The sequence below is a fragment of the Balaenoptera borealis genome, assembly GCF_965194805.1.
Source record: "Balaenoptera borealis genome assembly, chromosome: 1".
Classification (NCBI taxonomy): domain Eukaryota; kingdom Metazoa; phylum Chordata; class Mammalia; order Artiodactyla; family Balaenopteridae; genus Balaenoptera; species Balaenoptera borealis.
Window position 1 is genome coordinate 46,563,435 of NC_138860.1, and position 25,629 is coordinate 46,589,063.

Below are 25,629 nucleotides of genomic sequence, written 5' to 3' on the forward strand. Positions count from 1 at the left end.
AATTTGGAATACATATATAAAAAAATCTCTTTGTCTCAGTCATCCTATACATGGGGATTTATGCTAAGGGAATGACGGGAGATACAAAGTATTATGAAAAATTGTTCAGACGAGAGCACCGGAACCACAACTAACTGCTGAACAATCATCGACAGGAAGACACTGGAACTCACCAAAAAAAGATACCCTACATCCAAAGACAAAGCAGAAGCTGCAATGAGACAGTAGAAGGGGAGCAATCATAATAAAATCAAATCCCATAACCGCTGGGTGGGTGACTCACAAACTAGAGAACACTTGTACCACAGAAGTCCACCCACTGAAGGTTCTGAGCCCCACGTCAGGCCTCCCAACCTGGGAGTCCGGCAATGGGAGGAGGAATTCCAGAGAATCAGACTATGAAGGCTAGAGGGATTTGATTGCAAGACTTTGACAGGACTGGGGGAAACAGAGATTCCATTCTTGGAGGGCACACACAAAGTAGTGGGTGCATCAGGACCCAGGCGGAAGGAGCAATGACCCCATAGGAGACTGAACCAGACCTACCTGCTAGTGTTGCAGGGTCTCCTGAAGAGACGGGGTGTGGCTGTGGCTCACTGCGGGGACAAGGACACTGGCAGCAGAAGTTCTGGGAAGTACTCCTTGGTGTGAGGCCTCCTGGAGTCTGCATTAGCACCACCAAACGGCCTATAGGCTCCAGTGCTGGGTCGCCTCAGGTCAAACAACCAACAGGGAGGGAACTCAGCCCCAACCATCAGCAGACAAGCGGATTAAAGTTTCACTGAGTTCTGCACAACAGAGCAACACCCAGCCCTACCCACCACCAGTCCCTCCCATCAGGAATCTTGCACAAGCCTCTTAGATAGCCTCATCCACCAGAGGGCAGACAGAAGAAGCAAGAAGAATTACAATCCTGCAGCCTGCGGAGCGAAAACCACATTCACAGATAGACAAAATGAAAAGGCAGAGGACTATGTACCAGATGAAGGAACAAGATACAACCCCAGAAAAACAACTAAACAAAGTGGAGATAGGAAACCTTCCAGAAAAAGAATTCAGAATGATGACAGTGAAGATGACCCAGGAGCTCAGAAAAAGAATGCAGTCAAAGATCAAGACGATGCAAGAAATGTTTAACAAAGACCTAGAAGAATTAAAGAACAAACACCTAGAAGAATTAAAGAACAAACAAACAGAGATGAACAATACAATAACTGAAATGAAAAATACACCAGAAGGAATCAATAGCAGAATAACTGAGGCAGAAGAACAGAGAAGTGACCTGGAAGACAGAATGGTGGAATTCAATGCCACAGAACAGAATAAAAAAAAAAAGAATGAAAACAAATGAAGACAGCCTAAGAGACCTCTGTGACAACATTAAACATAATACAAATGCACGAACATTCGCATTATAGAGTTCCCAGAAGTAGAAGAGAGAGAAAGGACCCGAGAAGATATTTGAAGAGATTATAGTTGAAAACTTCCCTAACATGAGAAAGGAAATAGTCACCCAAGTCCAGGAAGTGCAGAGAGTCCCAGGCAGGATAAACCCAAGGAGAAACACGCCGAGACACATAGTAATCAAACTGACAAAAATTAAAGACAAAGAAAAATTATTAAAAGCAAAAAGGGAAAAATGACAAATAACATACAAGGGCACCCCCATAACGTTAACAGCTGATTTCTCAGCAGAAACTCTACAAGCCAGAAGGCAGTGGCAGAATATATTTAAAGTGATGAAAGGGAAGAAGCAACAACCAAGATTACTCTACCCGGCAAGGATCTCATTCAGATTCGATGAAGAAATCAAAAGCCTTACAGACAAGCAAAAGCTAAGAGAATTCAGCACCACCAAACCAGCTTTACAACAAATGCTAAAGGAACTTCTTTAGGTGGGAAGCACAAGAGAAGAAAAAGACCACAAAAACAATCCCAAAACAATTAAGAAAATGGTAATAGGAACATACATGTCGATAATTACCTTAAATGTGAATGGATTAAATGCTCCAACCAAAAGACACAGGCTCACTGAATGGACACAAAAACAAGACTCATATATATGCTGCCTACAAGCAATCCACTTCAGACCTAGGGATACATACAGACTGAAAGTGAGGGGATGGAAAAAGATATTCCATGCAAATGGAAATCAAAAGAAAGCTGGAGCAGCAATACTCATATCAGATAAAATAGACTTTAAAATAAAGAATGTTACAAGAGACAAGGAAGGACACTAAATAATGATCAAGGAATCAATCCAAGAAGAACATATAACAATTATAAGTATATATGCACCCACCATAGGAGCTCCTCAATACAAAAGGCAAATGCTAACAGCTATAAAAGAGGAAATCAACAGTAATGCAATAATAATGGGGAATTTACCACCTCACTTACACCAATGGACAGATCATCCAGACAGAAAAGTAGTAAGGAAACACAAGCCTTAAGTGAACACAATAGACCAGAGAGATTTAATTGATATTTATAGGACCTTCTGTCTGAAAACAGCAGATTACACTTTATTCTCACGTGCACACGGAACATTCTCCAGGATAGATCACATCTTGGGTCAGGATAGATCACATCTTGGGTCACAAATCAAGCCTCAGTATATTTAAGAAAACTGAAATCATATCAAGCATCTTTTCTGAGCACAACCCTATGAGATTAGAAATAAATTACAGGGAAAAAAATGTAAAAAACACAAACACATGGAGGCTAAACAATACGTTAATAAATAACCAAGCGATCACTGAAGAAATACAAGAGGAAATCAAAAATATACCTGGAGACAAATGACAATGAAAACACCACGACCCAAAACCTATGGGGTGCAGCAAAAGCAGTTCTAAGAGGGAAATTTATAGCGATACAGTCCTACCTCAGAAACAAGAAAAATCTCAAATAAACAATCTAAACTTACACCTCAAGGAACTAGAGAAAGAAGAACAAACAACCCAAAGTTAGTAGAAGGAAAGAAATCATAAAGATCAGAACAGAAATAAATGAAATAGAAACAAAGAAAACAGTAGCAAAGATCAATAAAACTAAAAGCTGTTTTTTGAGAAGATAAACAAAATTGATAAACCTTTAGCCAGACTCATCAAGAAAAAGAGGGAGAGGACTCAAACAAATAAATTTAGATATTAAAAGGAAGTAACAATGGACACTGCAAAGAGTAGCCCCTGCTCGCCACAACTAGAGAAAGCCCACGCACAGCAACGAAGACCCAACGCAGCCAAAAACTTAAAAAAAAAAATTTAACAAAAAGAAAAAAAGAAACGAAAAAGGAGAAGTTAAAACAGACACTGAAGAAATACAAAGCATCATAAGAGCCTACTACAAGCAACTCTATGCCAATAAAATGGACAACCATGAAGAAATGGACAAATTCTTAGAAAGGTATAACCTTCCAAGGCTGAACCAGGAAGAAATAGAAAATATGAACAGACCAATCAGAAGTAATGAAATTGAAACTGTGATTAAAAATCTTCCAACAAAAGTCCAGGACCAGATGGAAGGCTATACCATGTTCCTGGATTGGAAGAATGAATATTGTGAAAATGACTATACTACCCAAAGCAATCTACAGATTCAGTGCAATCCCTATCAAATTAGCATGACATTTTTTTTTTTTTACAGAACTAGAACAAAAAATCTTAAAATCTGTATGGAGACACAAAAGACCCCGAATAGCCAAAGCAATCTTGAGGGAAAAAAACTGAGCTGGAGGAATCAGACTCCCAGACTTCAGACTATAGTACAAAGCTGCAGTAATCAAGGCAATATGGTACTGGCACAAAAAGAGAAATACAGATCAATGGAACAGGATAGAAAGCTCAGAGATAAACCCACGCACATATGGTCAACTAATCTATGACAAAGGAGGCAAGGATATACAATGGAGAAAAGACAGTCTCTTCAATAAGTGGTGCTGGGAAAACTGGACAGCTACATGTAAAAGAATGAATTAGAACACTCCCTAACACCATACACAAAAATAAACTCAAAATGGATTAAAGACCTAAATGTAAGACCAGACACTATCAAACTCTTAGAGGAAAATATAGGAAGAACATTCTTTGACATAAATCACAGCAAGATCTTTTTTGATCCACCTCCTAGAGTAATGGAAATAAAAACAAAAATAAACAAATGGGAGCTAATGAAACTTAAAAGCTTTTGCACAGCAAAGGAAACTATAAACAAGACGAAAAGACAACCCTCAGAATGAGAGAAAATATTTGCTAACGAATCAATGGACAAAGGATTAATCTCCAAAATATATAAACAGCTTATGCAGCTCATTATTAAAAAAACAAACAACCTAATCACAAAACGGGCAGAAGACCTAAATAGACATTTCTCCAAAGAAGACATGCAGATGGCCAAGTAGCACATGAAAAGCTGCTCAACATCACTAATTATTAGAGAAATGCAAATCAAAACTACAATGAGGTATCACCTCACACCAGTTAGAATGGGCATCATCAGAAAATCTACAAACAACAAATGCTGGAGAGGGTGTGGAGAAAAGGGAACCCTCTTGCACTGTTGGTGGGAATGTAAATTGATACAGCCACTATGGAGAACAGTATGGAGGTTCCTTAAAAAACTAAAAATAGAGTTACCCTATGATGCAGCAATCCCACAACTGGGCATATACTCCGAGAAAACCATAATTCAAAAAGACACATGCACCCCCATGTTCACTGCAGCACTATTTACAATACTTAGGTCATGGAAGCGACCTAAATGCCCATTGACAGACAAATGGATAAAGAAGATGTGGTACATATATACATGAAATATTACTCAGTCATAAAAAGGAACAAAACTGGGTTATTTGTAGAGACGTGGATGGACCTAGAGACTGTCATACAGAGTGAAGTAAGTCAGAAAGAGAAAAACAAATATCGTATATTAATGCATATATTTGGAATCTAGAAAAATGGTACAGATGAACCGGTTTGCAAGGCAGAAATAGAGACACAGATGCAGAGAACAAATGTATGGACACCAGCAGGGGAAAGTGGGGGGAGGGGTGATGGTGGTGTGATGAATTCGGAGACTGGGATTGACATGTATACACTAATATAAATAAAATAGATAACTAATAAAAACCTGCTGTATAAAAAAAAATAAAATTCAAAAAATAAAAAAAAATTGTTTTCTAAACTATTAAATTATGGCATATTCAAACAGTATATTCATAGTGTGTACAGGACAGGTCCATTATTTTATACTTAAATTTTATAATTTAGAATGGTTTAACATTTACAGAGAAGTTGTGAGAATAGTAAAGAGTTCCCATATACCTTACATCCAGTTTCCTCTACTGGTAAAATCTTAGATTAGGATGGTTCATTTGTCACAATTAATGAAGCAAACATTGAAATGATATTCAGATTTCCATAGTTTTTACTTAGTGTCCTTCTCCTGTTCCAGGAGCACATCCAGGACACTACATTACATTTAGTTGTCATGTCTCCTTAGGCTCCTCTTGACTGTGACAGTTTCTCAGATTTCTTTTTGGTTTTGATGACCCTGAAAGTTTTGAGGAGTACTGGCAAGGTATTTTGTAGACTGCCCCTCAATTGGGATTTGTCTAATTTTTTTCTCATGATTATACTGAGGTCATGGGTTTTGGGGAGGAAGACCACAGAGGTCATTCTCATCACATCATAACAAGGGTACATGCTATCAACATAAACTCAACACTGTCACTGTTAATTCTGATCACCTGGCTGGGGTAGTGTTTGTCAGTTTTCTCCACTGTAACGTTACCTTTCTTGCCCCATATTCACAATGTACTCTCTCTAAGGAAGTCACTGCGCACAGCCCACACTTAAGAAGTGGGAAGTTATACTCTGCCTCCTTGAGGGTAGAGTAATACATAAATGATTAGGAATTATTCTGCATAGGAGATTTATCAATTCTTCTCTATTTATTCAATCATTTATGTGTATCAGTATGGACCCATAGGTATTTATTTTTATAATTTGTATAAAGTAAATGCATTGTGCGCTATTCCATATTTATAGCACAACCTAATACTGTATGATTAATTTTGTTGCTTCAATTCTTTCAGCTTTGATGGCTCGGAGCTCTTTCAGTTGGCTCCTGTGTCCCTGTGACATACCCCATCATTGTGTGTATATATTGTTAGCACTTCCTAATTTGGGCACTACAAAATACTCTAGGATCATCTTACATATTCCCCAGCCCCTATAATCAGCCATTTGTCCAAAAAGTCTTGGTTCCTTTTTTTGGAGAATGGTACTAGAAACAAGATCCGGGTGCTGGGTATGTTTGTTGCTACTGGAGTGTCACTGACTCTAGGTCCTCTCAGCTGAGACAGCAAGAAAGTGGTGTGTGTGTGTACATGCATATCTATACTTGCGCATACATATACCCAAAATACAGGTATCGACACATGTATGTACATACATGTATATAAATACATGCATGCCCATACATGTGTGTATATGCTTACACATGTGTTTACACATATCTATCAATATTTCTACATGTATCCATCTATATCTATATTTGGCTAAACATTAATTCACACTGATATCACCAACTCTAAACCACTGCCACCGGATGCTTCTAGCCACCTCTCGTGTGTGTCTAACCTCTCACTCCAACAGTGAGAAACCTGCCTCCACCCTCCAGCATCCACAAATTCATTAATTACAGTGTTTTCAGAATTGTTAACTCTTAGCGCCACTGCAAAAAAGAGTACAGTGCTTACGAAAAGTTTCTTTTACTTTTATAGTCTCCATCCATCATTTCCAAAGTTACTTAGGTCACCCTCTTCAGTGAGGTTATTTCATATACTTGTAATACTGTTAGATTCTTTTGTCAGTCTACATTCCATCTTGGGATCCCCTGACCTCTTAAATTTTTTTTTTTTTTAATTTACAAACATGAAAGTTCACTCTCTTTGTTGTAAAGTTCTACGCATTTTAACAAATGCATAGTGTCATGTATCTACCATTACAGTCTCATACAGAATAGTTTCACTCCCCTAAAAATTCCCTGTGTTTCTCCTATTCAGCCCTCCTCTTCCCACAAACCCTTGGAAACCACTTATCTGTTTACCATCTGGATGGTTTTGCCTTTTTCAGATGTCATATAAATAGAATCATATCGTATGTATTGTACCTTTTTGACTATATTCTTTCACTGAGCAATGGACACTTAAGACTCATCTATGCTTTTTCATGGCTTAGTAGCTCATTTCTTTTTATCACTAAATCATACCCCATCGTATATAGTTTGTTCATTCACCAGTGAAGGACATCTTACATGCTTCCAGTTTTTTGGTGATTGTGAATAAAGCTACTATCAACACTCATATGAAGATGTTTGTGGGATCACAGTTTTTCAATATCCTAGAAGTATGGCTGTTGGACATACGGTAAGAAATACCATACATAGCTCTGTAAGAAATTCAGGTCCACTTCTGTTCAGAAAAAGATTATATTTCTATGTATTTAGGCATAAAACATAAACAGCTGTGATGGGATTTATGACCAATTTTATTTATTTTTTACTCACTTTCGTATTTTCCCAGGATGTTTTGAAGTAATTCAAGCAAGCAGTACATTTATAAACAGGGAAAAGTTAATTTAAAAAGTACAATTAAGTAAGAGAGTAACAGGAGTAAACCAAATCCAATGGCTCCGTGTTGCTTATCTTGTTTCACTAGACCACCAGCTCCTGGCCAGCAGGGATTCTCTGATACGAGCTTACACACTGTGACTGTTAAGGCATCACACAGACTGTGAAGCATTTCACTATAAAGAGATTCTCTGTTCTTTGCCTACAGCTGGTGTTCCCTGACATTTGTTTCAGGCTCTGTGTATCTCAGACTCAGGAGAAGTAATGGAACCCTGGTCAGCATGTGGGAGACCCAAATTCCTGTCAGTGTGCCTGAACTCCACTTATAATAAGGAACGTTCTGTTCTATTTTTATTTATTTTTAAATTTATAAAACCTCTTAGTTTCAGGTATACAGCTAAGTGATTCAGTGATATGTGTGTGTGTGTGTGTGTGTGTATATATATATATAAATATATATATACACATACACACATTCTTTTTTAGATTCTTTTCTATTATAGCTTATTATAAGATATTGAATATATTAATAGTTCCCTGTGCTATACAGTAGGTCCTTGAATTGTTTATCTATTTTATATATAGTAGTGTGTATATTTTAATCCCAAATCCTAATTTATCCCTCCTCCCCTTTTCCCCCTTGGTAACCATAAGTTTGTTTTCTATGTCTGTGAGTCTTTTTCTGTTCTGTAAATAAGTTCATTTGTATCATGTTTTTAGATTCCACATATAAGTGGTATCATGTGACACTTGTCTTTCTTCTGCCTTGTTTCTGAGACCAACCTGTAAACCTCATCTTCCAGTTCTAGTCACCAGATTCCTGTATTGTTTCTGGTCTAAGTGCCCTCAACTGTACAAATCCATAACGTATTAAAAAAAAAAAAAAAAAAAAAAAGGTTTGCCTCCAATCAGGCAAGCCCTCAAATAATCTACTTATGAGGAGAAGTTTTGTCAGCAAATGAAAATTTGCAGTATAACATCACACTCTGACATGAAGAAAAAAATGAAGCCAGCTCATTAAGTTTTAGACAATATATCTGTCATTTCCGGTTGTTTTAATTTTCAAAGAAGGAGGAACTTTGGCACCTATTATCATACAGAGTAAATAAATTAGATCTACTGTGAACGTGAAGCAGGCAGCTACAATGGCATCTTCATGTATCTATTATAATGTTGACAAGCTAAATAATACATTCCCCCCCCACCTTTCAAAGAAGATGTATGAATTTTTTATGCCTGGTTATTTATTTCTATCTTTTCTGAATGACAGGTATAGAATCCATTGTCAAAATTACCAAGAACCTTTTAGAAACAAATCATGAGGCTGTTGAGTACTACACCTCTGTTAATACTAAGTATTAATTACTCACAAATAAAGTCTATAAGAAGAGACACTACTCAAAGCCCAGACTCTTGGAAACATTACCACAGTTTTTGATGTTCTCACCTCCAGGGCATAAATTATTAATTTTGGGTGAAGCTACCTCACTGACTTTGCCAATCGATGAGTGAAACTTATATGCTTTGGTTTTATTTTTAGCATCACAGGGGAGATAAGAGAGAAATACGAACAACCTGCAGAAAAGGCACATGACTGTATTATTGTTCTAGATACTCTTAATCAGTGGTGAGCCTTAGGTGGCCCTCTCACTTGTCACTCATTTCCCCCACTCCACTGTTGTATCTGGGCCACTTGGGTAAAAAATACCCAGGCTAAAACAGCGAGACAAATAAATCCAGTATCTAAAATGACCATGTGGATCAAACAGAATCAAGGTTTGAAGAGGGCTTCTTTCCATTGTCTATTTAAATATCATGGTATGGCTCTTGGAGAAGAGGCCAAATTTTTAAATATAAGCTATAAGGTATACCTTATACCTTAATATTTAAATATAAGGTATAATTTTAAGTATAAGGTTTGTGTTTGCTGTACTTCCCAAAGTTAAACAGGGAAGGTTTTGGAGGATAAATAAGAAGCTATGCTTCACAGGGCAGAGGAGATCAAGAGTAACTATGTTCAGCAACTTTTAGAAAACACTTTGCATCCAAGGAAGGCATATTTAAAAGCAATCACATTTTGCAACAATGCTGGGAAAAGGGAAGTCATTATCAACACCCTCAATCTTTAAATTAGATGAGCAGAGATCTGTTCTATTTATTCTGTAGCTGCAAACTGGCTAGAGAATGTGGCTATCTGTATACCAGAAATTAATGTGCTGGCTTGGAAAAAAAAAAAAACAGCTGAAACACACTAACTACCCAATAAACACTTCACAATGTGCTCCCTCAGCCTCCCCATCCACTCATTATTCATGTCACGTCTCTGTGCTTGGCTCCCACTATTCCTCCTGCTCAAAATCCCTTTCCCCTCCTCATCTGCCAATGCAAACTCCTTTCGTTCAAGGCCCTGCTGCAGTGCTAGCTCTCTGTGAATCTCCTCAGATCTCCCAATCAGGGTCCACCATTCCATTCCCATTCTCCCAAAAGACTTCATTAGGGCCTCTACTGGAGACTTCCTGTGTACGTATCTGTGGCCCCTTGAGTTTCCTGAGTTACACTGGTGCCTCGTTAATCCTTTTTTTCCGTCAGCACCCAGACAATACCTAGCTGACAGTGAGAACTGAGTACATTGAAATAGGAATTTATTCAAGAGATATACTGTAAAAAACTAAAAATAGACTTATCACATGATCCTGCAATCCACTCCTGAGCATGCATCCGGAGAAAACTATAATTCAAAAAGATACATGTACCCCAATGTTCACAGCAGCACAGTTTACAATAGCCAAGACATGGAAGCAATCTAAATGTCCCTCAACAGATGAATGGATAAAAAGAAGATGTGGTGCGTATACCACCCCCCCCAACACACACAATGGAATATCACTCAGCCATAAAAAAGAAGGAAACAATGCCATTTGCTGCAACATGGATGGACCTAGAGATTACCATATTAAGTGAAGTAGTCAGACAGAAAAAGACAAATATCATATGATATCACTTATATGTGGAATCTAAATTCCACAAATGAACTTATTTATAAAACAGAAATAGATTTACAGACATGGAAGACAAACTTATGGTTACCAAAGGGGAAAGGGGAGGAGAGAGATAAATCAGGAATTTGGGATTAACATATAAAAACTACTATTTACAAAATAAACAACAAAGACCTACTGTACAGCACAGGGAACTATATTCAATATCTTGTAATAACTTAAAATGGAAAAGAATCTGAAAAAATATATATACATGCATGTATAACTGAATCACTTTGCTGTATACCTGCAACTAACACAACATTGCAAATTAACTATACGTCAACTTAAAAAATAGTTATGAAAAAAAGAGAGATGCTGTACCAGGACCCTAACACCGTGTTCACCTGCATAAGGTCGTGTCAGTGTATTAGTATGGAAAAGAGAAAAAGCTATTTGAAATAGGGTTTCAGTCATGTTCTGCTATGCCTAGCTTTTGGGATGATTATAGTAGTTGCTCCAAAAACCACCTTCGATTCATTGATTTCTGTATCTGTTGGGTACAGGTATCCCCTGCTTTTTCAAAGTTTGCTTTACACCACTTTGCTTTTACAAAAGAATGAGTACCTGTTTTTGCTAACCGAAAGAAATGTGAAGAGGAGTTTTGCTTTTAGGAAAAAAGGCAAAAAGCGAAAATAGCATGCAGCGTTTGTTTTGCAGGAGCCATTATAAAGGCAGTGCATTCCCCCAGCAGTGAGAGTGGCACTACCATGGCTCCTTCCCCAGAAACTACACTCAGAATCTCAGCATGACGCTGCTGTACCTGTGAACTGTGTCTGTGGGTGTCTGTGCTTTACCTCCATTTATTTTGTGCATCCGTTAGCAAGATGTGTCCGAAGGTAATTGCTTCTTCACTTTGCACCATTCCAGGTTATGGGAAGTTTCCTAGGAACACTACTTTCAGATAGCGGGGGGAACCTGTGTACACTTTACTATTGCCCTTTCTCCGTGAGAGAATGAAGTGTGCTATGATGATATAAGTCTTTCTTCGAGGGGACTAGGTATTAACTCTTACTTAGAACCAGAAGAATGTTGTTCCTTAACTTTGTTTCCACCATGAAATAGCAACTAACCTCAGAAACGAATCTAAGTGTCCTTTTAACTAGTGACAACAATAACCACTATAATTTGTGTTGGACTTTATGTTTACAAAGCACTTTGTGGGTATTCTTTTATTCTCATAACATTCTGTTCCTGAATTAGGAACTCTGCTTCTGTTCAACACTTAAAATTTAGACGGTTGATTCAACAAATCCCTCCTTCTTAGTGAATTAAACTCTACTCCTGTTCTTCTCTAAAATAAACTACCACAGTGCCAGGAGAATCTGTAATACCCTGAATGTGCCTGGCTCAAGTAACACAAAAATACTAGTTGGATAAAGAATGTTTTCCAAGATCAGTGAAGAGACAGAATTCTTCCCTCCTGTTCCGTCTGTGCCGCAACAAACAAAAGAGAACGATGCCGCCAGAACTAAAGCTCACATGAGCTGTTTTTCTCCTCAGAAACTAAAAGGTTCTGGTCAGGTAGATCGTGTCTGAGATCCTTATGCTGTTTCTCTAATTATCTGGAAGAACCCGAGGCTGGTGCCCATGTCCTATGCATGCGAGAACAGGAAATGAGAATGAGACCACTGAGTTAAAAGCAGGGAATCCTGGGGATGAGTCTTGGGCTTAAGTGATGTTTATGAAGCTGCTCTAGGAAGAGGTTTCTCTCGTCTAAAACAGATGCTCTCGGGAGCATCTTCACCCCCTACCTTCACTTTGGTTTGGGAACCCTCAACCTTCTAGAATGTCCGCAACCCAGGAAGTAACTCCTTCAAGTCCAAATCCCACTTCTTCCCACCTCCACAATTCATTCCAGCCCCAGCCTGAGCTCACATCCAACCTGCACCTTGAAGGAGGGAGGGGAGGGGAAAGGAGGTGCTTTGTAGAGCTTGACCCTTTGTCTGTAATATCAGCTTTACCCTTGTCAGTTTATTTTACCTTATTCTCAAGAGTGCTAGGAATGTATAAATGACTTGGGAAACTGGGACAATTCAATGTCACGGTCTTTTGCATTATCTGGTTTCCAAAAATAATTACTTGACCTTCCATGTGAGATGAGCACTCAAAGATAAACAGTCACTCCTAAGATCACCAAGAACAACCTTTAAACCGAAAAGTCAGTTTGCTATTATATTAGCTGCTCTGCAGAGTCATAGGATAAGTAAACATGGTCGTATCTGTTAAAAAGAAGAGTTTAAATTGACTCTTAGAGGGTTCCTCATTAGAGAACATCTAGATGGCAATTATAAATCTTAGCATAATAAACAGTATTGAGTCAAAGTTTACAGTGTTCATTCACATGACTTGTTCCTCACCGGCATACTCGAGAAAGAGTGATATGGTGACTGTGGTCTTGAGCACTTAGCTTTCCTACTGATCTACAGGTACTGAGTGAAATTGCAGACTGTTCTCTGGTTTGTTTCAGGCTGTCAATCAATCCAATGCTTTGGAGAACATTAGCCCCCTCCAGGGGACTGCTTCAACCACAGCACATTCTGTGGGTCAGAGCCACTTCCCAGTTTTCACCAGCTGAATGCCACTGCTCCAAAGAGAGCTCTGGTAGGTTGCTGGAAATTTTCCTCTTATCAAAGATGTCTCCTAATCTCTAAGTCTTCATTTCTCCAACTGGATGTCCTGACATTTACTGGAAATGTAATGTACCGGAGATAGGTATGGGAGCTCTCACAAACTCAACAGGCGGGAAGAGGGTGTACCTAGAGCTTGATTCATTCTCCTTTTCCACTAAAGCCCATTAGAATGCTCTATTTCTTATCCTGTCACTTGATTGTACTCAGGAATTGGTGAGTTAGACAAGCATGTCTCAACTCAGTCTTCAACTCTATGGATAATACTAAAATCAAAAGCTCACCCAGGGGGCTTCCCTGGTGGCGCAGTGGTTGAGAATCTGCCTGCCAATGCAGGAGACACGGGTTCGAGCCCTGGTCTGGGAGGATCCCACATGCCACGGAGCAACTGGGCCCGTGAGCCACAATTACTGAGCCTGCGCGTCTGGAGCCTGTGCCCCGCAACAAGAGAGGCCGCGACAGTGAGAGGCCCGCGCACCGCGATGAAGAGCGGCCCCCGCTTGCCACAACTAGAGAAAGCCCTCGCACAGAAACAAAGACCCAACACAGCCAAAAATAAATAAATAAATAAATTAATTAATTAATTTAAAAAAAAAAAAAGCTCACCCAACCATGATATGTCTCATTTGATAGAAAAGTGCCTTCTTATTTATACAAAGGTATCTGGAAATAGTGAGTCAAAAACTATTATAATATGTGTAAATCTAGGAAATACATACAAAACCCCAAACTCAAACCCAAAAACCCCCCAAAACAAAAAACCAGTGTCAAGTGATTCATTAACTCCTAAGAGAGGACAGCTTAAGAATGACAAATGTTAATCAAGGAAAAAATGACAATGTCTTAGCGTGTAGTGAGAGGAGCACTTCAAAACTATGTCTTTTATTTGTTTTTGGAGAGGGAAGGGGACTGAATAGTGCCAAGACTGGAGTAATTTACCCTTAAATTATTTATATGCAAAACTATTAACCTACATAAAATGAAGCTGGATGATCCTTGAGCTTCCTTGAACTCCTTGAGCTTGCCTGCTGTTAATCAGATATCAGAGAATGGTGAAAAACTGAGGGTGTTTAAGATAATGAGAAAATGACAATCCTACTTATTTATTTAACATTACAGATCCCCAGGTATGCAAGTAGTTACTGGAGTTTTGTTATTATTATCCCCTTTAAAAATAAATTTTAAATCACACAAATAATATACTCATATTTTCCTTAAAAAATTAAAAATATTAAATTTTAAAAATATTTTTTATAAGGATAAAAATCCCCTAACCACCACACCCGATCCTTTCTCATCCTTCCCACCTAATCCAACTCCACTGCTGACAATAGCCAACATCTGCATTTTCTATGCCAGCAACCGTGCTAAGAGTTTACAGGAATATCTTTTTAATTTTCACAAATTCCTGCTAAAGTGGGTTCAATCATTATCCCCATTTTGCAGAGGAGGAAACTGAGCCATGGCACACTTATGTCCCCCATTAACTCAGGTGCCCACTCTTAGTAGTTCGGGACACATCCATCTGGGTTTTTCTATGGATCCCTGTACATTTATGAGTACTCATAGCACATGTAGGGTGTTGCTGTTTTGTTTCATTAAAAAACCTTAAATGGTATCATACTATACATATCCAATCTACAATTTGCATTTCTCCCTGACAGTTCATAAATTCTAACTCATTCTTTTTAATTGCTGTCTAGTGTACTACAGCTGTAGCATTCTCCTAGCGACAAGCATGCAGGTTATTTTTGATTTTTCACTTATAGAAACGATGCTGTAGTGAAAGTCTTGTGCAAGCTTTCTCATTCACAAGGGCAGCTGCTTGGGTGGATATCAAGATATGGAAGTACTGGGTGATGCTGAGTGCATGTTTAAATTTTAATAGATACTGCTACATTGTCCTCCAAGATAGGTACCACTAGTATGTAAATACATATTTTCCTATGACCATGCCAAAATCTGATATTATCAATCTTCAAATTTTTGCCAAGCTAAGGAATCATGTTTTAATATGCATTTCTCTGATTACCATAAAGGTTGTGTTAGGCAACACCATCTGGACTGGTAATTAAATGATAAAGTGAGTTAAAGTAGGGCAACATAAAATATGTATATGTACATTAAGCGTATTATTTATTTTAAAATACATAGATGTGCATTCCCCCTCCCATCTTTTGACACAGGAACAAGGCTTCTCAAGTAAGGGATCACTGACTGGGGCTCTACATATACTTTCTGCATTAACCACACCCTTATAATGTACATCTAAGATAATGTAACCACACCCTTATAATGTACATCTAAGTGAGAACGTAAAAGCCTTGTGAAATAATCTGAGTGCAGAATTTAATTTAATTTAACCGCAAGTTTTTAGTAACTGCCTTCATCAAGATTTTCCAAAGCATTTAATTTAATTTTCACAAAAACAGCTCTCTTTCCACACCTGTGTTTCATTGGTTTACATATTACCTAACTAAATTACATAATTACAATGACATTCAACCAGTATAAGCAGGTTTGGAAACCATCGCACTGGCGCTTGGAAAACACACATTTAACTGAGACAGCAAAAGCACAGGGGTATTCTAGAGAGTAGTCCGCCAGCCATTCTGTGAGCCCACCCTGGACTGAAGTCAGCATCTTTCAGAGGGGTTTGTGAGAGTCTTCTAACACAGCAGGTTGGGTAAGAGAGTAGCCACTGTACTAGTGATGTGGAACATCTTTTCATATGCTTATTACCCAATATCCTCTACTGTGAACCATCTGTTCATTTCATTTACCTATTTTTCTGGTGGATTAGCCTTTTCTTAATTATTTACAAGTGTTCTTTAGAAATCCCAGTACTAATCCTTTGTCTTTTATGTCATAAATATTTTCTCCCAGGATGTTGCCTATCTATTAACTACTTTTCTGTAGTTATTCTGTCTTGCAGAAGTACTTAATTTTGATCTAATGAAATAAACTATTTTTCTTTCTTTTTTAAATAAATTTATTTATTTATTTATTTTTGGCTGCACTGGGTCTTCGTTGCTGAGTGCGGGCTTTCTCTAGTTGCGGTGAGTGGAGACTACTTTTTGTTGTGGTGTGCGGGATTCTCATTGTGGTGGCTTCTCTTGTTGCGGAGCACGGGCTCTAGGGTGTGGGCTTCAGTAGTAGTGGCACATGGGCTCAGGAGTTGTGGCTCGTGGGCTCTAGAGCGCAGGCTCAGTAGTTCTGGCGCATGGGCTTAGCTGCTCTGCGGCATGTGGGATCTTCCTGGACCAGGGCTTGAACCCATGTCCCCTGCATTGGCAGGTGGATTCTTAACTGCTGCGCCACCAGGGAAGTCCCACTATTTTTCTTTCTTCATAGCTTTTGCTTTCTGTGTCTTAAGAAAGCCTCCCCTGCTTTGCTAAGATTCTAAACATATTCTCCTACGTTTTCTTCTAATACTTCAATAATTTTATAATTCCCAGATTCCAGATGAGGAACTTGAAGTTCAGAAGTTGCAGATATTTGACCAAAATTATAAAGCTAGAAATAACCTGGGATCCATATTGATATATAATTATATATAATCTCCAAAGCCAACGCTACTACTTTATACTACCTTCCTGAAGAAGGAATTAAAGTCTGAGAGAAGTAAAGTGAAATACATGGATGTCCAACAGTGGTAAAAATTGGATGAATGCACATGTTTGTACTGAGTACATAAATGGTTGACATATAAATGACACATCATCAGCCACAGAAAACCAGCACAATCTCTTCCACCCACAGAAACTGTGGTGAATAGTATTTAGATGTCCCAAGTGACTGGACATCTAAATACTATTGAGCAACTACTAGGTACAAAGTAATAGTTGGACCTCGAGGTCCAACTTCTCTTATTCATACATTCCTCCATCCACATTGAAGCAAACAAAAATATACCGAACACCTAGCATGTCCCAGGTAACAAGCGCCACACACTCATAGATGTGGACTTTGCTAGACTCCTTCGCATGGATAGTGTGCAAGTTCCTAAAGCTTTGCTTGCTCAAAAGCAACCTCTACATTCGCAATGTACCTTGAGTTGTGGTCATTTAGGTCACATGCCTTCTATGTGCTACCAGAAAGTGAGCCCACTAGGGTGATGAGATTTACATTATGCGCCTCTGCATCCCCCAAAGCACAGAGCCTAAGGCCCTGACAGTACAGGTGTTCTGTTACTGCAGTTATTACATTGTCATGTGATGGATGCTTCACTTCCTCTCTTGTGGACCACATTTGATCTTTTAAGGGTGGGCAAGAATGAGTAATGAATAATGAATGAATGAATGAACACTTTGTATTTTCATCAAACACAGCCTTCTTAGTGGTTTTATCTTTTCATTGAGGTCACTATTTATTCTCACCACTACCGGTCATCTTTCCAGGTGTCACAGTCTTGTTATTACCATTATCTCCTGACTCCTCTGTCTTCCTTTAATACCTATAATAAGCTGTCAAATCTTGTTGCTTCTATTGCAACCTTGCCTAGACCTTTTCTATTCTCCCTGCCACTACCTTGGTTCAGGTTCACTATCTCTTGCAAAAACTATTATGAATGATCTCCCACCCAGGCTCCCGATACTACTCCATATTACACCTGCTGATTCCACATAAACGTTCCTGAATCATAATCTCATTCTGACAATCCCTTGCTTAAAAACTTCAAAGGCTCCCATTAATCCACTGAATTGATTTTGGACCTCTCAGCTAGACATCAAAGCTCTGTGTATGACCCCATCTACGTTTTGCCTCTAATTTCCCGCTGTTCTCCTACTGATGCCTTCTCCTGACCCCTCCCGCTCCCCAATCAAACAGGACCATGTGCTTTTTATTAAATACGTTTTGTGTTTTCCATCTCTGTTACTTCAGCCTGGGGCACTCTCCCTCATTCTATCCTTTGAGGCTCATTGTAAACACCAGCTCTTTCATCAAGTAGGTCCTGATGCCACAACAGACAAGATATCTGCCTTCTTTGATATCGGCAGCTCTTTGTGTTGTCTTCTTGGAATCAATCTTGTTTTATTTATCTGCTTTATTTATAGTCATTTGGCACTTACCTTGTTTACTGCAATACAAGCGCCTTGTGGTAAGGGTCAGTGGTTTCCTTATTTTTGTGTTTATCTGCAGAGTTTGGGACAGAGCCTTGTACACAGAGGCACCCAGTAAGCTACTGGTTGACCTGAACAGTTCCCTCAACTTTACTGTAAGCTCCTTGACTTTAAGTACACTGTGTCTCTCAACACAAGTAAGGGCCTTGTGCATAACAGGTACTCAAAACATACTTGTTTAAGTAATTTCATGGTTCCAGAGCAAGATTTTTCAAAACAGATGTAACACTGGCATTAACCTAAAACATTCACTTAAATCTCTCTCACCAATTAACGTAAAAGAAAAAGAAAAGGAACACTGACTCTAACGTTCATTATTCTTTCCTTTCGTTTTATGTGATAATGCCTAACTCTTATTAGGTACTTATCACGTACCAGGCACTGCAGTCAAAGTTTTACAACAATCGCCTCATGTAATCCTCCCAAGAGCACCATGAAGCACTGTCTTTTTCCCCAATGGATGGGCGGGAGGTTTAGAGAAGTGAAGTAACTTGATCCTGCAATGAGTAAGTGGCAGAGCTGAGATCTGAATCCAGGCAGTTTCTGCCTCCAAAAAACCCATGGTTGTCACCATCATGCCATATGCCTTGGTTATGTTTGCCAACCCTGTTAATTTCAACAGTTTGGGTAAAAAAAAAAAATCTTTAAAAAAATACTTCAAGCTACATCTTAAAATCATTCTTTGAAACATAAGAACATCTTGACTCTCAGATTATTTTAATGGACGTAAAAATAAAGAATTGTTAAGTCTATCTCATCCACCTTCCAATGTAAGCTTCAAATTTAGGAGGCTGTTTTCTCCAACGGTATGCATGGTCAGTACTTGGTTATGCATGCCCCCAAATGGAGGTGACAAAGGTAACATACTTCCAAATAACTGAAAATCATTTAATTTTGGAACGCAGTCTAGAAATCTCAGAACCAAAAATAACCATTTAGTCCCCATTCTCCTTGTAAGTCTTCATATACTTGAAAACTCCTCTCGGTGGCCTGGACTCTGATTCGCTGGCAGAGTAAAGGGGTGTGGGGTTGACATAGATAATCCATGAGTAAATAGGCCAGAATTGCTCTCTTTTTGAATCTCCATTCAGTCTGCATGGAAAAGCACTAGTGCCAATTCTGACCACAGTGCTGAAAAAGAATATACTAGCACCAAGGAGCTGATAGACTATGAAACTGAGAGAGAAGGAAAAAAGTTGTACTGGCCCTAAATATGATGAGATCAACGCTGCGGAAAAACTCACAAGCTGTAAGATAAAAGTCATTGCTTTCCTTAGGATTTCAGAGATGCAAGCATGTGAAGTAGAGATGGACGCTAGTAGTTACATCTAAGAAAGAGCCACCAGCAGACTGGTCACCAATGTCTCTTTAGCCTCCAATGGAAACACTATTACTAAAGATGAGATTCATAACTTAAGATGAAATTATATCAAGCAAGGACAAACTTTGTTCAATAAAATACAGTAGAAAACTGACTACTGATGTTTCAACTACTCAGATCTTCTATTTATCTATTCAAAGCAAAAAAAAAAATTCATGTAAAAAGTCTGATAATATTAACTTCACTATTTAGTCATAGCTACCTTTTCTGGATTTAAGTATTGATGTTAAAATATACCACAGGTATGATGAACCTCTGTGACTTGAGGGATACCTTAAAATCCAAATCCCATTTATAAAGCAAAATTTTATCAGAGTATTTTTCACTCCTTTAAAATGATCTAAAATACTCAGTTGTTGATACTTGAGTTTTTCAAGTTGTAGATCATATGTTCAGAAAAGAATAGAGGAAAAAGAGTGAGGCTGTTATGTTCATTAGTGTATCATGGAAAAATGACAGCCTTAAATACTCATGAGCACTGGTGAATATTCTGCCGACTCCCTCTGCTGCCACAGAAATCAGAAAAACAAAAACAAAGCACATAACGGAAAAAGGAGTTTAAGTCAAGTGAAAATATTTTATGACATTGCAAACTTCTTAAAAAATACATTCACTCAAACATGAAAAAAATAGCAAGCAATTAATCCCAAAATAAAAGAGAAAAACAATTCTGCTCCAACATAACTGAATAAATGCATATTCTTAACAATCTGTAATCTCTTAAGAAATCAGCTAATATGATAACTTACTAAGTTTAAGAGATGGAATATTAAGGTGGAACATGTATATTGATTTGTATTAGAGAAAGACGTTCCAACTATCTGCTTCAGATCATTAGAATTCTCACGTTAACTCAAAACCCGTTCCAACTATCTGCTTCAGATCATTAGAATTCTCACGTTAACTCAAAACCCACAATACCTTAACAGTGTGAATGTGAAGTACAAATTTGATAAAGACCTACCTTCAAAGTACCTTATTTTCCTTTGAAAGGCAACTTCCTTAACAACACTACATATCGAGAATAATGAAACTTAGCCATTCACTGTGATCTGGACACGAGTTAAAGGATGCAGAGAAAAAGAAAAAAGGTAATGGTCCCCACCCCCCATAAAACTCATTCCTACTTTATGCTTTTTCCTTTAAATTTAACCATTTTGAAATACTAATAATTTTGCTACATTTCCCCTGAAACATTCTCTATGAAGATTAAAGAAGAGCTTGTTCAAAAACAAACAGGATACAGGAGTACTGGTACAGCTTCCAGGCAAGCTATAAATAGCAACGGCATTTTCAAGAAATCTCGTGCCAGTGTGTAAGCTGCAGTTTAAACATGCAGTGCAGATTTTATTATAATGCTGTCACCAAAATTCATTGTTATACAAGAAATTCAATGCTTACCAAGTTTTCTTGGTTCCTGGCTGCTATTTTTTGCTCCTCTTCTGCCCCATTTTTCATGTATTTGACCTCTTCCACCGGTTTGATCCTATACTCATCTGAGTGCCAAAAAAGAAAAGACATTTTACAACTTTTTTCACAATGGGAGAAAAGTGTCAGTAAGAAAAGCCCAACAGCATAATTTGTTAGAGCCTTTTCCCTGCGGCCTTTCTATGTGGTTCATTTGAAACAATCTGGAAGAAGCTTAACCAGCCTCTTTTTATGAGGCGCTCTCCTCTGTCTACTGGGAAAAGCTCAGCACCACGAAGGCAGCTAATGAAAGTGGCACTGCCTGGTCCTTTCACAGAGAGCAGGTGGTGGCAGAAGAAACAGAGGTTATTCCATATCTAAAGCCTATTCGGAAATTTATACGCATTAGGGCATATCACATAATGGTTTAAGGAGATTTTTCTCCTTGAGAATATTAGTTCAAAATGCCTGTGGCAGCAACGTTATGCAGTACGTTCACACCTGAATTTCTTTCTTTTGGAAAAACAAAGTAAGACTAAAGAGCTTAACTGACCAACAAATAGATATAAACAATTGGAAATTGAAATTTTCCTGTTGGTGATCCCCATATTAAATGTGGAACAGTCTGCAACGATTTCATATGATACATACAGACTTTAATCTCTCTGTAAAGTCACACACATGAAGAGCCATAATATCACACGGCTCTAATTGGTAGGTATATCTATCACTCAAGGCAGGAGACTATAGTGGGCCATGGACGGGACCTGGACTTTGCAACAGCCAGAGAGAGAGTACAACAAATTCCAGTATCAAAATACATCATAGGACAAACTTGGGAAAACTTGCAATTAAAGCTCCTCTCCAGGGTAGAGGTTTGGTGATGACAATGATGACATATTCACCAGATTTCTGTCAACAGGAAATGACATGACTTGGGCATGTCAAGGTCAAAAACAGGTGTGACTTTGAGTCATCTTTAGTCCAGTGTATAGGAAAAATCACAGACATTATGGAATTAGAAAATTTCATCAACCAACAAACTGATGATTGCCTAGCATATGACGTGGAATAATGTCTATAAAAGGCTACCTAATAGACAGATGTCTATCACTAGGAAGTTGCAATATATTTTCTTACTGCCTGTGGTTAATTTGCTACAATGACTATATGCTTATATAATTTCTTGCCTTACTATTTATAATACCATTTCCTATATAGTTTCAGGCTTCCTCATACTATCCCTTAACACGCTACCCCCAAAGATGTTTGTTACAGTAATATTTCTTCAAGTAATTATGCTGTTCCAATGTTTCTCAAAATTATCATCCTTATGAAAGTAATACATTTGCATATATCTGAATAAAGACTCCATGTTCACAGCTGAGCCAATTGTTTTTTCCATCTGACAATTCAAGGTAGTTATTGATTCTGCTTCTTTCTAAAGAAATTAGAAAGACTGGTATGAGGTTACAGTAATGAGTCCTTTAGGAATACCACGTCCTAAATGTATTAACAAGTTAGTCAATGGGTTTTGATCCACAATTACAAAATACAGAATTTCACATTCCAATTTGGTATTCAGAAGAGAAAAAAATAAGAGTAAATTAATAAATTTGGCACATTTAATTAAGGATTATTTACTCAGAAGTTGGAAAAGCACTTGTTAATTGAAAAAGAAAAGACACTGGCTAATTATGCCTCCCATACAATTAAACAGAGACAAAAATAAAGGAAAAAAATAATAGCTAAAGATGGGTCTCTCTAACTTCACTTCGGAACATTAATATTTATAAATGATGGTTCACTGGGATAATTACTAACATTTAACTGAACTAAATTGTGATCTTAATTACTTACAGTGAGTCGAGTCTCTAATTATTGAAATATAAATTACACACATACATACATATTTGTTTTAAACACAATTCCAGTGGACTCTATGATTTTGTCTAGAGGACACAAAACCTCACATGATGAGATAGGGAAAGCACAACATTTTAGAACCTAAGCAGGACCTTCTGAAAGAGCCTTCCAAAAGATGGCCCTTTGCCTGCGGCATAGCAAAAGGTTTCTTCCAGAGGGGACCCGCCCTTGCCTTGCCCGCTGTCCTCTCCCACCCCTAAGCCACAGCCCACAGCAGAAACTCTCTAAACAGCTGAGTGATATTCAATCTTCATTCTCTTTTTATCCCTCCAGGAAACGCAGCCGAATTCAAAGTATCAATAGTAGACAAACTATTAATATTTTTCTACAGTGAACAAAAGCTGCTGGCTACATGTCTTTCAAAGCAGTGTTATCCCACCGACAGACTTTTTATAATGTCACCAATTTAGAAAGAGGATAGGTTTTAGCGTGTCATTAACAAACACGCCTGGCTAGCCAATGCTGTCTTTGTGGAACACGCTATGACTGGATAAAAAAGAAAAACAAACAGCCACGACTGCAAAGCCAGACCTATCATTATTACTTACATAACACTCTGCACAGAATCCATCGTGGTACGAAACAAAAAAGCCAGCAAGACCCTTAGATAAACCACAATTCGTATAAAGCAAATACTTAAAAACGGTCTGTCAAGTCTCTCAAAGGCTGGTGCTGGGGATGAAGATGCCCATCTGGAAACAGACAACTCGTCAACCAACGTGTCACACATTTCCATGGCGATGCAGCCGTCAGGAACAGCACTCTGTGTGGACCAATGGAGCATTTCGGGTTATGGCAGTGACACAACCACTACGGAAATCCATTTTTCCTTTTGGTGAGGGCACAGGGGAATCCGTGTGGGACTTCAGCCCCTTCATCAGATCACACACTGGAGGCAACTGCAAGTAGCAGAGCCACTGTTACAAGCCAGAGAGCCCCGCCCGGCAACAGAACAACCTGCCAACTTGATTAAGAGGAGCCACAAGCAGACTGTCTTCCTCTAGCTCCCTCACACCTGTTCACAATTTTTCTTTTCTTACTGTTGATCTTGTCAGGTGGCTTCTTAAAATGCACGTCAGGAGCTGTAGGCTAACACCCCGTTTCCAACCTGCTCCCCTTTCTCTCTATGTAAACAGTTGCAGGCTATGCCAGTCAAAAAAACAGATCTGGGGTAAAAGCACTGCTATGGTGATATTTTTAGCATTTTATTCCTCAGATTCCATCAGAGAGGGCTACACTGTTTCTGTGGCAGCTCTATCATGTTAAAGACACACTGTTTCCCACCAAATCTCTGCACCTCACGTTTGACGTACGTAAAGTGCCTCATATATATGTATATAAAATTAGGTTTTTAGAACTAGAAGGGGATCAGTTGGTTGGACTTGCTTCAGATGTTATGGAATCATCCCCATTTTCAGGATCCTGTCAATTCTTCCATTGTCAACAACTCACTGGCCCCTATCCTGTCCTCCTCCCAAGCTTTGCAGATGGAAGATCTGCTACAAGGTTACATTTATAATCAACGGAACTGACTTCAAAATGAGTGAATTAGAAGGAGATGAGTGCTGGAGTGAGTTTATAATGCCATAACTATTAAAAAGTTAACAGTTCTCATAAAAGTACATATTAGATGGGGAAGGAGGAAGACAGGCAAGAGTTGTAGAAACGCTACTCTTTGAGGCAGGAAGGGATCTTACAGTTGTTTCCTAGAATGGTGAAATTCGTATCTATTGATACTTTCACACTCAAGTCTTCTTCTGATCAATGACATATGTACCAGAATGAATCTTTCCCAGGACTCTTCCGATTTCAAAAACTCTGTGCTAATGTCCTCATATCAAAACAATCCTACAAAGAAAAAAAAAAAAAAAACAATCCTACATCTGGGCATCTTCACTGAATGCTCCGGCTTGGTTCATCATCCAAATTTTGCATGAAGATTCTCTGGTAGACTTATTATTATTATATGCTCAGGAAAATATGAGGGCTTGGAACAAGAGGTAAAAGAAGTATTTATAAAAATAAACAAACCAAATAAAAGACTAAACTATTCTGCATTTTAGTGTAAACTCACTTCCCTTGGGTTTCTCCCACTGAACATCCTGTCCCCCAAGCTAACTAAATTCAAGTCCCCAAATCTTGGTACGACTCCAAATTCATGCCTAGGATCTTTATTTCTTTACTTGGTGAGATTTTTTTCAAGAGGTGAGTATTCATGGTGGCTAAGAGCTTAGCCTCTAGAGCTTGAATGACTAGCCATATGGCCTTGGGCAACTTACTCATGCTTTCTGTGCCTTGGTTTCTTCATTTGTAAAATGGGAATATTTATAGTACCTAATCTCACACACAGAGTCACATGAATTAATATATGAATACACTTAAAACAGTGCCTAGCCCATAATAAATGCTCAATAAATGTTGGCTGCTGCTTTAGAAAAACTGTGCTGGTTCTGCAGGGAACACTATTTCTAATGCACAAAATCCATCAA

At 38.4% G+C, this 25,629-nt stretch overlaps 1 protein-coding gene and 1 long non-coding RNA gene across 3 annotated transcripts in view; both read right to left on the bottom strand.

Moving 5' to 3' along the window:
- Positions 1-25,629, bottom strand: part of LOC309633416 (uncharacterized protein C1orf21) — a 227,737-nt gene that overhangs the window by 92,198 nt on the left and 109,910 nt on the right. For both annotated transcript variants that reach the window (XM_082402262.1, XM_082402263.1), the window contains exon 3: positions 21,209-21,303. In XM_082402262.1, the coding sequence (XP_082258388.1) occupies positions 21,209-21,303 (95 nt within the window). The remainder of the gene's footprint in view (positions 1-21,208; positions 21,304-25,629) is intronic.
- On the bottom strand, positions 546-21,202 carry LOC309633566. The gene is made up of 2 exons (XR_014247616.1): positions 20,729-21,202; positions 546-20,676 (listed from the first exon to the last, which is right to left on the bottom strand). It is a non-coding gene; the product is annotated as an uncharacterized lncRNA (long non-coding RNA).